At 35.8% G+C, this 15,193-nt stretch overlaps 1 protein-coding gene across 1 annotated transcript; it reads left to right on the forward strand.

The window, feature by feature from the left end:
* The first annotated feature begins 12,450 nt into the window (after window positions 1-12,450).
* Window positions 12,451-13,127, forward strand: LOC115970057 (calvin cycle protein CP12-1, chloroplastic). The gene has a single exon (XM_031089724.1). It carries the CDS (start codon window positions 12,542-12,544, stop codon window positions 12,932-12,934), a length of 393 nt encoding a protein of 130 aa, XP_030945584.1. The 5' UTR covers window positions 12,451-12,541; the 3' UTR covers window positions 12,935-13,127.
* Window positions 13,128-15,193: the final 2,066 nt, after the last annotated feature.

Consider the following 15,193-nt stretch of genomic DNA (forward strand, 5'->3'; position numbering starts at 1 on the left):
AAAAGGAGATTGAGATAATATCATTTTTATATAAATATACTACAAACATCATTTTTATTATAAACTAATCATAACAAATTGTATCAACATATAGTAAGAAAATATATTGAACAATTTTATAACTCTAAAATGTTTTGTTTTTTATTGAATGAATGTGACATAAGATTCCCTAGGTCAATTGTCTTATAATGTTCTCACCTAAACAAGTGTTACTCTAAAGTTAACTTGTGATTGGATTTTTTTTCTTCTTAAATAAAAGAGTACAAGACAAGGAGTTACTACGAAGTTGCTAGGAAATTATTTATCTATCTGTCTCTCTCTTGGATTGATAGATATTTTTCATCTAAATAGAGTTTACCCATAAATAAAGGTGTTCATCAATCAATGCAGCCAATTTTGGGGAGGGTTTTGGACCATAATGACCTAATATATTTTCTTCAAGAGTAATGCTAGAGATACAAACTTTTTTACAAAAAATTTTACAAATTGGTGATGTGGTGAGTGGTTATTGATAAATGAAAAAATGATGTTAATGGTGGGTTTAGATGAAAACCAGTAAAAAATTAGTCACATCAACAATTTGTAAAAATATTGTGAAATAATTTGTGGTTGTAGTATTACTTTTTTTTCAAAATCAAATCATGACTAGACTATGAAGGTAAGAATTTTAACAAACATCATAAACATCGATTATAAAAAGCTACAATCAACCCATCATCGACATTAATTAGATATAAAAAAGGAGAACTCAACAATTTATTTGGGAATGTGATGTAGGGCAATTTCAAGTAGATATATCATAGTCTTGTTATAGCTAATTAGTTAGTTAGTTAGTTAGATGATTTCTTAAGCATTAGTCAATAGAATTTAGATACTAGTCAACCACCTAGAGGCTGTGAATGCCAAACAACTAGTATAAGTAGTAGAAATGTAAGGTTTTTTGTAAATCAGTTTTTTTTTTTTTTTTTTTTTTTTTGACATCCAAAGATAGAAGTATATTAAAGTATGAAAAGTGGAAAACGTACAAAGCACAAAAACCTAGGTTGAGAAAGCTGTATTACACAAACAACCATGCACTAACATGAATAATGGCCTACAGCTTCTATGAGGACCTAGGTAAACAAAGAAGAAAAAAAACAAAGTATAAGAAGTATAAAAAACGGGTCCTGGAAATGAGAGTCTCAGGTCCATTGCTGGTGTACAAGGTCCTTAATCAGTTTCTAATACTCCTCTATTAAATCTATTGCCTGTTTAAGAATCTCTTTGCGATGGGGTTGTGACTTTCTAAAGTGCATCCTATTACATGCGTTCCAAAGTGACCATGCCACCATGGTCCACGTCTCAAACTCCTTCTTGGATAGTCTCTCCATCATTTGTCGTGTGAGAAGAAAGAAGCTTGTTGTTGAGGAGTTTGTTTTTTGTATCCTTCCTCATACTAACACCCAAACGTTGCGTGCTAATGGGCATTCCCAGAGGATGTGGGCCATTGTTTCGTCAGCCTGACCACATGCCGAACAAAGTGGATCTACTAGCACCTTCTTATGAAAGAGGTTAGCCTTAGTCGGGAGGATATGAGAGCAGGCTCGCCAAACAAAGGTCCTAACCTTAGGAGGAACGTTTATGGACCAAATCCTCTTCCATATCTTCTGGTCCATAGTTGCCAAAGAATGTTCCCCTGCATGTGGGTGATGGAACCGAAGCGCCACCTGGTAGGCCATTTTTATGGAGAACACCTTAGCCTTATTCTCCTTCTAGACCAGCTTGTCCCTCGAGCTTAAATTGCCTAGTTTAAGCCATAGAATGTCTTCGCTTGTGCCCCAAGCAAACATGGCACGCACCTACATCCTATTCCATTCTTTCGTATTGGTATCAATGAGGTCAACCACTTTTAAGCTTTGATCAGCCCCTTCCCTGAACACGGGTGGCCTAAAAAGCCACTTATGAGTGTTGATGCTGATATGTTGTCTGTTACCAATTTGCCATACTAACCCTTCCCTAATCATTTCTCGAGCTTGTAGAAGGCTACGCCATACGAAGGATGGGTTTGTTCCCAGTTCAGCTTCCATGAAAAAGCATGAGGGGAAGTAGCGTGCCTTGTAAACCCGGTAAAACAGCGAATGTGTCTCGTGTATAAGCCTCCACACCTGCTTCACCAACATTGCCAAATTAAAGGCATGGATATCTCTAAACCCCATTCCACCCTTTTTCTTCAAGTTACACAATCGCCCCCAGTTAATCCAATGGATTTTCTTCTCATTTTTGGTTTATCCCCACCAATACTTAGACAGAGCTGAGTTGATGCCATCACAAATTGTCTTGGGGATTTTGAAAAGGCTCATCGAATACATGGGAATGGCTTGGGCTACAGTTTTAATCAACACCTCCCTCCCCGCTTTAGAGATATGCTTTTCCTTCCATCCCATCACCCTTTTTGTTGCTCTTTCATGTAACTCTTTAAATGTACTTACTTTGGACTTTCCTCCCACCATTGGCAGTCCCAGATACCTCTTGCATTCTGTCATAATCTGAGCTCCCAAGATACTCTAGATTTCCTCCTTTACTTCTTGCCTGGTGTTTTGGCTAAAGAACAAGGATGTCTTCTGCCAATTAATGGCTTAGTTGGAAGCTCCTTCATATTTGGCCAGTATATCGAGCAAGCGGTGGCATTTCTCCGAAGTGGCTTCACAGAAAAGTAAGCTATCATCGACAAAAAGGAGATGCGAGATCTGAACTTCACCCTTACATGACGTAATCCCATGCAAGTGGCCGATTTCTGTTGCTTTTCGCAACATTGAAGATAATCCCTTAGCACTTAACAAGAAGAGATAAGGGGAGAGGGGGTCACCTTATTTAATCCCATGGGTTGGAGTGATATGTCCCTTAGGCTCGAAGATAATCCCTTAGCACTTAACAAGAAGAGATAAGGGGAGAGGAGGTCACCTTATTTAATCCCATGGGTTGGAGTGATATGTCCCTTAGGCTCACCGTTGATAAGGACTGAGTAAAAGGATGTTTGAATCGTCTCCATGGCCATGTCCACCCACTGTTCAGGGAGCCCTATTCTGAGCATAATCTGCCTAAGGAAACTCCATTCCACACAGTCATAAGCTTTGATTATATCTAACTTCACTGCCATGTGCCCAATCTTCCCTCTTCGTCGATTCCACATTCGATATAGCATCTCAAAGACCACCGTAGTATTATCGGTGATGAGTCTATTAGGTACGAAAGCACTTTGGGCATCTGATATGACCTTAGGTAGGATCATCTTCAGCCAATTTGCAATGACTTTAGACACCATCCTCGAAACCACATTCGCCAAACTGATAGGTCGATACTCACCCATGTGCTCAAGCTTGTTTTTCTTTGGTATGAGTACAATGTATGCTAAGTTTATCTTCTGTAATTATTGTCTAGAGTGTAAAATAGATAAGACTATAGAAGTGACATTAGGACCGACGATGTGCCAGAATTTTTGGAAGAAGTATGATGACATGCCGTCGGGGCCGGGAGACTTTGATGGGTGCATCTGAAACAGTGCCACCTGCACCTCATTCTCAGTGTATAGGAGCAGTAACGCATGTCTCATGTTGTTGGTCACTACCATGTCCACTGTGTCCAACACTTTAGTCATATGTGTGGGTGCCAATGCAAAGAACAAAGCCTTATAGTAATCCACCGCTATCTCTGCCACCTTGTCTTCCTCAATGTGCCACACTCCACTCATATGCATTCAATATGGTTTTTCTACCTTCGCTGACTCACACGCTGGTGAAAGAATTTGGTATTCTTATTGCCAGCTGGGAGCTATATCGCTCAGGATCGTTGTCTTCAAAAGACCTCCTCCTTGTGTAGGAGCTCGTTCACCTCCCTCTTTGTCCAGTTTATCATGACTAGGTTAATTCCATAGTTTGACGTTACCATTTATTGTAGTTCTTGTTGCTTGGCATTTAAATGATCTCGCGTGTTACCAAAAGACACCCTGCTCCACTTTACCAAGTCCATGTAGCATTTCTTAATCTTTTCGAAAAGGCAGTACATTGGGCTTCCAGTCGATTGGGATCGATTTTATGAAGTTCGTATTTGTTCTTCACACTTGGCATGTATCACCCACTTTTCTTCAAAATGTTGAAGCTTCTTCTTTCACCTATGCCTCATCTGAGCCATTTCTGTTGCCAGGATAATAAAGTCCTGGTCTGAGTACGAAACCGTTAGATGTGTAACTTTGGCAGTAGGGAACATCTCCCTTCACTTCGGATTCGCACAAGCTCTATCCAAGCATTCCTCCACGAACGCATTCTCAAACCGCCCATTCCTCCATGTATACCTGTATCCCTGGTAGCCCAAGTCCACTAGATCGTAATGCAATAGTATGCTACAGACCTTAGCAGAGCCCAAGTTTCCTTCTTCCTCTGCTTTTCCGGGTGGCCATGTACCCCTGTCAAGCACCACTCCACCTGTAAAGAACACATAATTTTTAAGTCAATGTGATTAAGGGAATAAGTCTAAATAGCTACTGTAACTTCGTCCTTCCATAGTAGGCTAGCCCCCCACTTCATCTCACGCTTGGTACCACCAACATAGAACGATATCCTAGCTCATCATTGATAGGAATCATTTCTTGTATTGACAGTTTAGTTTCCATGAGAAACAAAACTATGGGTCCTTTTGATCTCACCAGGTCGACAAGTACTTAAACTGCCTGGCGGTTTCCAAGCCCTTGGCAGTTCTAGCTCATGATGATCATTGTGATCAGCGTGGCTGGGCACCAGCCTCTGCCATTAGAGTATGCTTATGATTGGTCTTCTCCAAAAACTTAACCCTATTGTATTCTAAATCTCCTTCAGAGCCATTTTCCTCTTTGTCACCTTCAAAGTGTCTTTTTTGGCCCACCGCTGACATGGGAGATAGTGCACCCACCTCCATCCCCGTGTACTAAGGATGTGAGATTTTCTTCCAAGTTGCCAACATGTATGGTATTTGTGGAACTTGTGTAGTCAGCACATGCACAGGATCATGCACTCTCTAAGTACATCTGTCATCCCGCTCCTTAGTTGCCTCGATGGGAATAATGTCTTCCAAGGTTGGTAAGTTTTCATGCATCGTACTTACCATATCAGGTATCGACATGGGTGTGATGAAAGTGGAAGGAGTATCATTAGTTTCCTCAACTTCAGTATTTTGTGGGCCCCTCACATTAATGGGGTTTTTTTCCTGGAATAGACTTGCTTAGCGGGGTCAACGGTGTTGCCCTAGCTTGTTGCGGCACCACTCTTGTGGTCTTGGTAGCTTTTTCCGATGGTCATAGTGGGCTTCTAGATATCGGTCTCGTTCCATTGGGTGCTGTCTACCCCCCACCTTCATCCATTCTCCATAGGGGTTCTCTTCCCCATTGGGGTTTAACTGTGTGCATGCCTTCTCCTCATGGCCTAGTCTGCCACAGAAGAAGCATAGTCCAACTATACGTTCATATTGGAACATAACCCATGAATGATCTCCCTCTGGGTTCACCACTAGTCCCCCTCTACATAGTGGTTGGTTCAACGGTATCTCTACTCTTATTCTGAGAAAGCGTGCTTGTTCGGAAGAAAACGACTTACTATCCACTTCGATCATAGTCTCGATGTGTTTACCAATATCTCGCGTTGCATCTTCATTGAACAACTCAAAAGGCACTCCCCAAACTTGTACCTACAACAAGACAATAGGGAAAGTAATGTTATGGGCTGTCAAGCCCTTCTCCCACCGTTGAACTAACAACAGGTGGTTATCAAAGCTCCATGAGCCCTTCTCCAAAACCCACTCCAACTGGCTTTTAAGTTTAAATCTGAACTGGAAGAGGCCATCGCCAACATCCATAATCTTGAGGTCATTTCCCATCTTCCAACTTGACCAAAGAAGGTTCTTAGCGATCCTCTAGTTGAAGGGCCTATCCATGAGGAAGCGCCCTATGAGGCTTAAAGAGCACTCCTCAAGGCTTCTGTCTCAACTATTTGTTTGTATTGCAATATATGCCTCCTCCTCCACTGTCAGAGAGATTCTTGTGATTCATTCCAAAATGTCAGGGTCCATCCCAAGCCGCTAAAGAGCCAAAGCAACTGACACAAGTGGGTACCAAAGAGGTGGGTGGGGGTATGGTTGGTTTGTGTGATGAGAGTAGTAGATAGGCGTGTGTACGGATGTTTTGTATGGTGAGTGTAGTAGAGGGTCGTAGGTAGCAGAAAAACAGAGAAGAAAATAATAAAAAAAGAGGGTGAGGGTCGTAGGTAGCAGAGGGTTGTAGGTAGCAGACAACAAAGAAGAAAATATTAGAATAAGGGGGTGAGGGTCCACCTGGAGGCGCTACTCAGTGGAAAAAAATACTCACCTAGGGTGAGAGGGAAAGGCTCCTACCTTAAGGAGAAGAATTGGGTAATATATTATCAATTTTGATAATTGAATGAATTGTTAGCATTTGTATGCTATTTGGAACTAAGGCTACATTTGTTTCGGCAGTAAAAGAAATCCGAAAAATATTTTACACCACGAGGCGTGTTTAAGAACAGCTGGAAAATTCAATCAAATGGAAAATGATTTCCGTTGACCATAAAATATCCAGCATTTCGATGTAAAATCAATTTCACTTCTATTTTACCTTCAAACTAATTACACCCTACCAGAACCGAGAGAGAGAGAGAGAGAGAGAGAGAGAGAGAGAAACAGCAAGAAGAGATCGTGCCGGTCTCGTCGCACCCTAGCACTGGCAAGATCGCGCCACCGAGATCACGACCCAAAGCTCACCGACGTTCTCATTCTTGACCCAAAGCTCATCAGACTCACAGACACCCGAAGAGAGAGAGAGAGAGAGAGAGAGAGAGAGAGAGAGAGAGAGAGAAAGAGCAAGAAGAGAGAGTACAGAGAAAGAAGACCCACCTGAAGCACATCATCGCCGGACTCACACCCAAAGAAAGAAGACCCATCCCACTCCACCGACCCATTCCTCATCGTCATCGACCCAGTGAACGACCCACCCCTGAGCCAATCGGATCGCCATAAGCAACCCACCCCTAAGCCGATTTGCCCACCGTGTGAGCAACCCATTCCTAGATCGAACCAGACCCACTCCTAGATCAAGCTGCCACCTTTAGATCGACCCACCGTGTGAGCAACCCACAAACCGATCTCTCTCTCTCTCACTGAAGTCCTTCTCTCACGATTGGTCTTGGGATTTTATTTTTTATTTATTTATTTTTGTTTCTTTGATTGTTTATATATTTTGATTCTCTGTAATAATATTTGTTTGGATCCTAAGAAAATGTGAGAAACATGATAAAAATGGGTTTTCTAGAGTATTTTCAGGAACACAACCAAACACTAGAAAATATTTTCCAAAGCATTTTTTGGAATGCAACCAAACACTTGAAAATATTTTCCTTTCCCGAAAATATTTTCCCCTGCATTCATTTTACACTCGGAATTCAATTTACATCGAACCAAACGCAGTCTAAGTGTTTTCCTATCAATGTGTTCTAAGTAACTCAACCCTTTCATGGTTTCTAACTCATACACAAACAGTCCATCACATTCATTGCATCAAAATGGATAAAGAAATAGAACATAAAATAATAATAAAATAATTTTCTATTTATTCCTATATCTGGGAGTTTATTTGAAAGAAATTGAAGGATTATAACGAAATGTCCATTGTATTATATTCCCTCTTAAGCATTCATCCCATAATCCCATAAGTGAGAGGAACACTCATTCATTTAATGAAATAAAGGTAAAATATTAACTTATATCCATATATTGAGGAAAGTCAAATTAAAGCTAAATGATAAACTAGCAAAATAAATGTTTATTCTTTTATAAACTCTTAAATACATTAGAAAAAGTGTTGGAGCATTTTAATATTAATTAATGAAAATGGATTTATATTATAACATAAATGCAAAAATGTGGGAGTTAATATGGAAGATAAAGAGTTAGTGAAAATGTTTAATCTCACATTGAAAAAGAGAATGACTATTTTATTATTTTTAATTGTAGTGATTAATAGGCTAATATATATTGATTCAGATATTGGGCTAAATATGTGCTCAAGGGAGAGGTGAAGGGAAAAGGTGTCAATAATGGAAATAAATCAGCCTCTTGGATCTTCGTACTTATACACTAAAAAATAAAGAGGTTATTAGCAAAAAGGGTGTTATTTCTGGTGGAGTTTTGGGCTTAAACACTTTTTATAGAAGTTGTTCTAGCCATACGACATTTGTTGGGCTATTATATCCTGGGAGAGAGAAGTCAGAGAATGTCTACACCGATTACAAAGATTAGCCAACGAAGGGCTTGAATTTCTTTAAAGAGAGCGAGTGTTGCACCTCAGTCTAAATAGTATTGTGTATTTTATAATCTCAAATTAATAATATTCAGAAGTATTATTCAGTTTCTATTTGTGTTATTTTCATTATTATTGTGTTTTGCACCAACAAAAAATATATTATATTCTATTTCATTATAATTTTGTCATTTATAATCTATAAATTTAACTTTATATCGTTATCTTTTGAACTTCACAGCCCAATGTATGATAATAAAGCTAAAATATCATTAAAATGCAATAGGGATAGTGACGGGTAAATTAGGACACCGGTTCCCTTTTCTAGGTAAGTGAAACTTGTGCGGGAGTGGGGGTGGAGTGGATTGGAAATATTTTACTATTTTTTCGTTCATAACGAAGTGATTTCTACATTAATGAATTAGAGATGGAAGTGAAAGGGGATAGACAGTCATGAGAGTGGTTCTTTTTTTTTTTTTGAGGAAGCATGAGAGTGTTAAAAGGGAGATGATGTAGGTGTTTTGAGAAATAGTAATAGAATACTTTTTTTTTTTTTTTTTTTGGTAAACCTAGTAATAGAATACCTGCATACATATAATTGGATTTTGTATCAAAAATTGAATTATGTCAACAACATACATATAACCATTTGGATCATGGTGGGGTGAGATAGGGTGGAGTGAGCAAAACTCATCCCTGTCTTGTCACCTGTTCAAGACAAGGAAAAAAAATCATATGAGACAGAGCAAGATGAATTACATGAGATATACAAATTTTATCATCCCTAAAAAGACAATTTTAGGCAGCCTCGTTATTATCTACCTAAGAAAAATATTAAATTATATATATAAAATAATTTAAATATATATTAAATTAAAACATATATATACTCATTTTAGGTAAGGTAAGGGTGAAATAGCTAGAGTGAACCATGGAGTGAGCAAAACTCGTCCTCGTCTCATTACTTATTTGAGATAGAGTGGAGCATGGATTAAGCGGCACAGAAACCTTTTTTCATCCCTAAGAAGCATCCCCTTGGGCAATCTTTAGGCAGTTATGTCATTAGTTCTATGCACTTTGAGAGCAAACCAAAATTTAGAGCAAAAGGGTTACCCGGTTAACATGACTCAACATGTTGGGTACTTGAGTAGGCCGCACCAGGCTAGTCAGGCAACCTAAAAGTTGCCAACGATGGTCCATTATTTCTGATTTGGGCTGTATTTTCACCTGGGCTATTTTCGTCTTTAGCTTCCTTTATTTTCCTTCTTTCTTTTATTTATTTATATTTTTTTTAAAGGATTTCCGGTTTTAGCTAATACTAAAATTTTTTTTTTTTTTTTGAAAGGAAGGAAGGATACTAAAAAAATTTAGTTGAGTGAAATATCAGCCTATTAAACTATGGGATTGGGCTTAGATGCGGTATTGTTAATGAATGGGACTAGCTTTGGGACTATGGTATTGGGCCTAGATGCGGTCATATATTGTCAATCAAAAAAGAAAGCTAAATACTATATGTGTGTTTTGGGACTAGTTTTTTTTTTTTTTTTTTTTTTTTAATTTTTTTATTTTATAACATCACTCATTCAAAATACAAGTATACTTTAATCTTTAGCACATTTTTTTTGTTAATGAATTTAAGCCATAATTGTATTAATTAAATTAATTAATATTATAAAAATTTATATTTTTAAATAATAATTAAATTCAACCATATAATTTATTGGTCAATATAATCATAAGGACAAGGTTATATTAAATTGAAAACCTAAAATATAGGACCTAAACATAAATTTTGACCAATATATATTGGTTTTTTATTTCAATAAACATTTAAATATATTATCTTATAACAGGTGAGAATTTTGTCTTATTATATTGATTATATCATATTAATAAAGTTTGATTACATCTCTCAAAAAAAAAAAAAAAAGTTTGATTACATAAGTTTCGGGGTTCTTGAGCATTGTACAGAACTACAAATTTGACCAAATATTTGAAGTAATAATAAAATGTATATCTAACCTCTATATATAATAAATTGTGAAACCTTTCTAGATATTATTTTAGTCAAGATTGCTAATTTTTATAAAAATTTATTTATTTATTTTCATTTTAACTAATTATTTAATTAACTATCAAGTCATCAAAGCTCTTTGTAATCAAGATGAATCTTTCTCCTCATATGGTCACCTTATTACCAGGCCTAAAGTTTGTTCTAATTCTTTTTTTTCTTTTTTTCTTTTTTTTTTTTGTTGTTTTTCTCATATTCATAAAAAGAGTCATTATGTTACTCATAACCTTGCGAAACATGCTAAACATGTTAGATGGAGGATGTTCCACCACCAATCAACTCTATTCTTGTAGCAGATTTTGGCTAGTTTTGCTTTTTTTCTTTAAATGCAAGTATCTTCTTCTCAAAAAATAAGTTAATACGATTCCAATTCACTACAAATTATATCTTGTAGCGAGTGTAATTTGTAATTTAATCCCAAAATTCATATATTTTCATTATTGAGATAATTTTTGTACTAATAATATATAAAAAGAGTGTGAGACGATCAAAGCCCTTCTATCCATCAATATTCTTGCTGGCATAAGGCCTACAAAGCTACAATATGAGAAGGTATCTTATGTGCCCAGCGCATACAAGAGTTTTCGCCACAACACCCCCTTATTGAAAATTCATATTCTTGCGAGCGTACCTAACACCCTCCTATTGAAACTATTTTATAGTTTAGCAAGAGAATCATCAGCGATGCTAGACGCTACCTCCCAATTCCAAAGAAAACGTAGTGGCAGCAGTTAGATAGGGTTTTCAGTCAAAAGCTAGCTGATTTCAACTTCTAATATGTATGTCTCGCCAGATTGTATGGGGGCTGTAAAAATATCCTCGAGACATGTTGAGGAGATTGCGCCACACGTTGTTTTATAAAAAGAGTTTACGTAATCGTTTAAGTCTTTAAGAAATAACTTAAAAGAGACGAGAGGGTATTTATCATGAAAAGCACGTTTGATTTATTATTCATCTTAATATTTTGTGGCCAATTAAATTAGCATTTGGCTGGCTTGCATTGGAGGTGTTCTTAACTTTTAGCTAGCGACTAGCGTGAAGATAACTGGTTAAAAGACTTTTTTAATGGCGTTGAACGAGACAGACAGGCAAGCAGTCAAAACCTCTAAAACGAAGAAAGTCCCTTAATATCGATTTGAACAATTTTCTCACCACACAATCTATATAATAAGGACGAAAAGGCTTTTTTTTTTTTTTTTTTTTTTTTTTTTTTTGGAATTAGAGTAGTAGTTAGTTAAGTGACTAATACATATAGGGATGGACTCAGGGTTTTAAGTTAGCGGGGGTTAAAGTATAAAGAAAAAAAAAATCTAAGCATCCATATAGTATTAAAAAATTAAACAAAATTATTGTTTCTAAATACATTAAGATGCAATCATCTACCAACAAAGATAAAAACAAACTTTATAGAGTTTTTCATATTTATAAAAGTACAGACTTTATCTATTTTTCTCTGGTGGATTCCAGAACCCTATCACCTTGTAAATTTAAGGAATCCCTCGTGAATTCAAGGTTTTCATTCAAAAGTTAATGTATTTAATTTCTTTTTCCTTTCAAAAAGTAACGTGTTGTTTTCTTGTAACTTCCATAACATCAGATCTATTTGCCGGTTGTAATAATTTGGACTACGAAATTTACTAATCAAAGATAAAAAACGTACCAGTGATATGAAAATGTTCAACTTCTAGACATGCTCCAAAATAAGCACCAGTTTGCAAGGGCTTGATTATTCTCTAATACCAAAATTTAAAGACCGGGCTGTTTGGTATGGTTATTTGAGCAATACTTTTAAATTTTTAAACAACATTACACATATTTTTATATTTTTTTCACTCATACATATCTCTAAAAAATACAAACAACATTATTAGAATAACAGGCGACGTATTATCCATGAACTCATTGTGACTTTGAAAAATGTGATCTTTTCTTCTACAACACATAAAAGTGATATTTTCTCGTGAAATATCTCAAAGTTGGTCAGACGTGGAGGTTTAAGATTGGCTCAGAAATGATAAGAAGTGTGTGCACATAAAACATTACGGATCCCAATAATATAGCTTCACATTACCATATAGCTTCACATTACCATATCTCCCAAACAATCCAGCTACATCGCCAATTACCAAACCAAACCAGACTAAGAAACAACAACAATGGCAACAATAGCAGCAGCTAGTTTAAACCTCACAACCCCTAGAGTCATGGCCAAGGGAGCAGACTCACCAAAGGCTCAGACCATCAAGTCCCCTTGGCTGAGCCACCCATGGAAGAGGCACACCCAGCTCGGGTCTGGTCGCATGCAAGTTAGACCAGTGAGTGCAGCCCCAGAAAAGATAACAGACAAGGTAGCTGAGAGCATCAAGGAGGCGCAAGAGACTTGTGCTGATGACCCAGCAAGTGGTGAGTGTGTTGCAGCATGGGATGGTGTGGAGGAGCTGAGTGCAGCAGCTAGCCATGCACGTGACAAGAAGAAAGGGTCAGACCCATTGGAGGAGTTCTGTAAGGATAACATGGAGAAAGATGAGTGCCGCACCTATGAAGATTGAAGACTCAAAGTGGGTTAACTTTATTTTAGAAGATGATGAAGATTTTAGATGTTTTAATTAATTTTAATGCTTTGGCCTTTGCTGTGAATGGGATTATTAATTAGAACCTGGTTTATGATGGAACTTTGTATTGCTTTGCTTACCTTTTTAATTAATTAATACCATACTATCTTGAAAGATTTATAAATTTAAATTGCTTTATCTCTAGTATTTGTGCTTTAGAAGTTAGATACTTAATAGTAGCAAATCATTTAATGAGGTGGGAGTCTGGTTGTCAAAATTGCAATTTGGATAGTAAGAACATACGATTTTACAATTTTACCTTATCAAAATGTTTAAGATCGCATTAGGATTGTAAAAGTGTTAAGATCATGTGTAGGATCGTATGAGATCTTATCGATCCTACCAAAAACATTATTATTTTTTTTTTTACGGGATAATTTTTTGGTTTTGATGAAGTTTTGAGAGTTTTCAATTTTTCATGTTGTAATGGTATTATGACTTTTTTTTTTTTTTAATTATGTTAATCTAAGCAAATGTTTTCTAATTTCTAGTTCACTTGTAATCAAAATGAAGGAATGCTTCATCATTTCTAAATGAAGAATTTGATGTTGGCTTTGTTGCCTTTTAAGCTATATTGTTGTTAAATTTGATTGATTAAATACTAATTTATGTTCTAATACTACTAAAATATTTTTTTTATATATAATTTTATCAGCTATGCTTGTATTTGTATATTGATTGATTGATTTTTTTTAGCATGCTTTTTAATTGTTACTGAGTGGTATAACTTGAATAGTTGAGTGTGGAATTCTATTTTGATGTCTTTTGCAGTTCTAGTATACAAATATATAATGTCTACATAGATGATGAAATGGATGATGATGATTTGGAATTTAGAACGATTGTTATAAAAACTTTAGAATGAGAATAATTAAATATTCACTTCACCTTAATATTCATCTTACTTTTGGATTTCATATTGTAGTTAGCTAATTTCCATTTGCTAACTTATTTTGGATTTCAAACTTGGAACTTAGAACTTGGAAAATGTTTTCCATATGTTTTGATAAATATTTTGGTATTTGGTTGCTAATTAAACATTTATTAAACTTTTTAGATATATTGGGTCAAAGCTTAAATATATTTATTTTATTAGTATAGACTTAGCGATGTATGACATGCAAATTACATCATATCATGCAAATCTTACAATTCACGATTCACGATTCGATCCTACGATTTACGATCTCACCTACCTTCAACGATCTTACGTAGGATCCTGATTTTGACAACTTTGGATAGTAAGAGGCAGAAAACCATGTAAATAAATATAGTCATGGAGAAGAATATGACAAGGTAGGAGCTAATATTGTTGAAAAAACATATGAAAATACAATTTTGTATCTCATACAAAACATATGCAACAGAAAATTAACGGACCTATTTCATTTACAATTGATAACATGTACTATGTAAATTTCAGAATTTAAGAACAAGAGAGCGTACCTTGGTGCAATGAAATTCAAAACATAAGATTAGAAGTACTTGGGAAAACTTTTAATCTTCACTCCAATTCCACTTATACCCAAAAAGTGTAGTTTCTCAATCAGTTTATACGTATGTGTTTAAGGGAGAATAAGAGAGTGGCTTACACTCACATACACACCATTTAATATATTATTATGCATTACAAAATTATGTATATTTCTCTCCTTATATATAATTGATTATTTAATTGGGTTAACTTTTTGAGTCATTCCAATTGGGTTTTAGTATGTGGCATGGAGTGGGACCAAAAGGGACAAATAGGACATTAGCTCCAATGCGTTTTGGGCCTTTCTATCAACTCTTGACAAGTCCAAAATTATCATTAATTATATTTAATACAACTATATAAATATAATTACACTTTAGGCCTTATTAATAAATTATATCCCAAGATTTTATTATACATTCAACCCCTTCATTAAAATATTTATAGTAATGCAAAGTGATGAATATTGATTGCCACTTTGAAGATTACTACATCTTAATTCTTGAGTACTCAGTTTAATTCTTTAAGTTATTCATCATATATTTATGAAATCCAATTTCATAAATATATACTTTAGTAACTTCTTACTAAAGTGGTTAGACCTAACACTCTGAATAACCAAACCCATTAAATTTATCTCAATGGAATATTTTATATCTCTGTTAAGAGATTATGAATTTCATCTTGAGAATATAAGTTCCTTCAACATTAAATGTGGCTGC

The sequence above is a fragment of the Quercus lobata genome, chromosome 12 (genome assembly GCF_001633185.2).
Source record: "Quercus lobata isolate SW786 chromosome 12, ValleyOak3.0 Primary Assembly, whole genome shotgun sequence".
In the NCBI taxonomy this organism is placed as follows: Eukaryota; Viridiplantae; Streptophyta; class Magnoliopsida; order Fagales; family Fagaceae; genus Quercus; species Quercus lobata.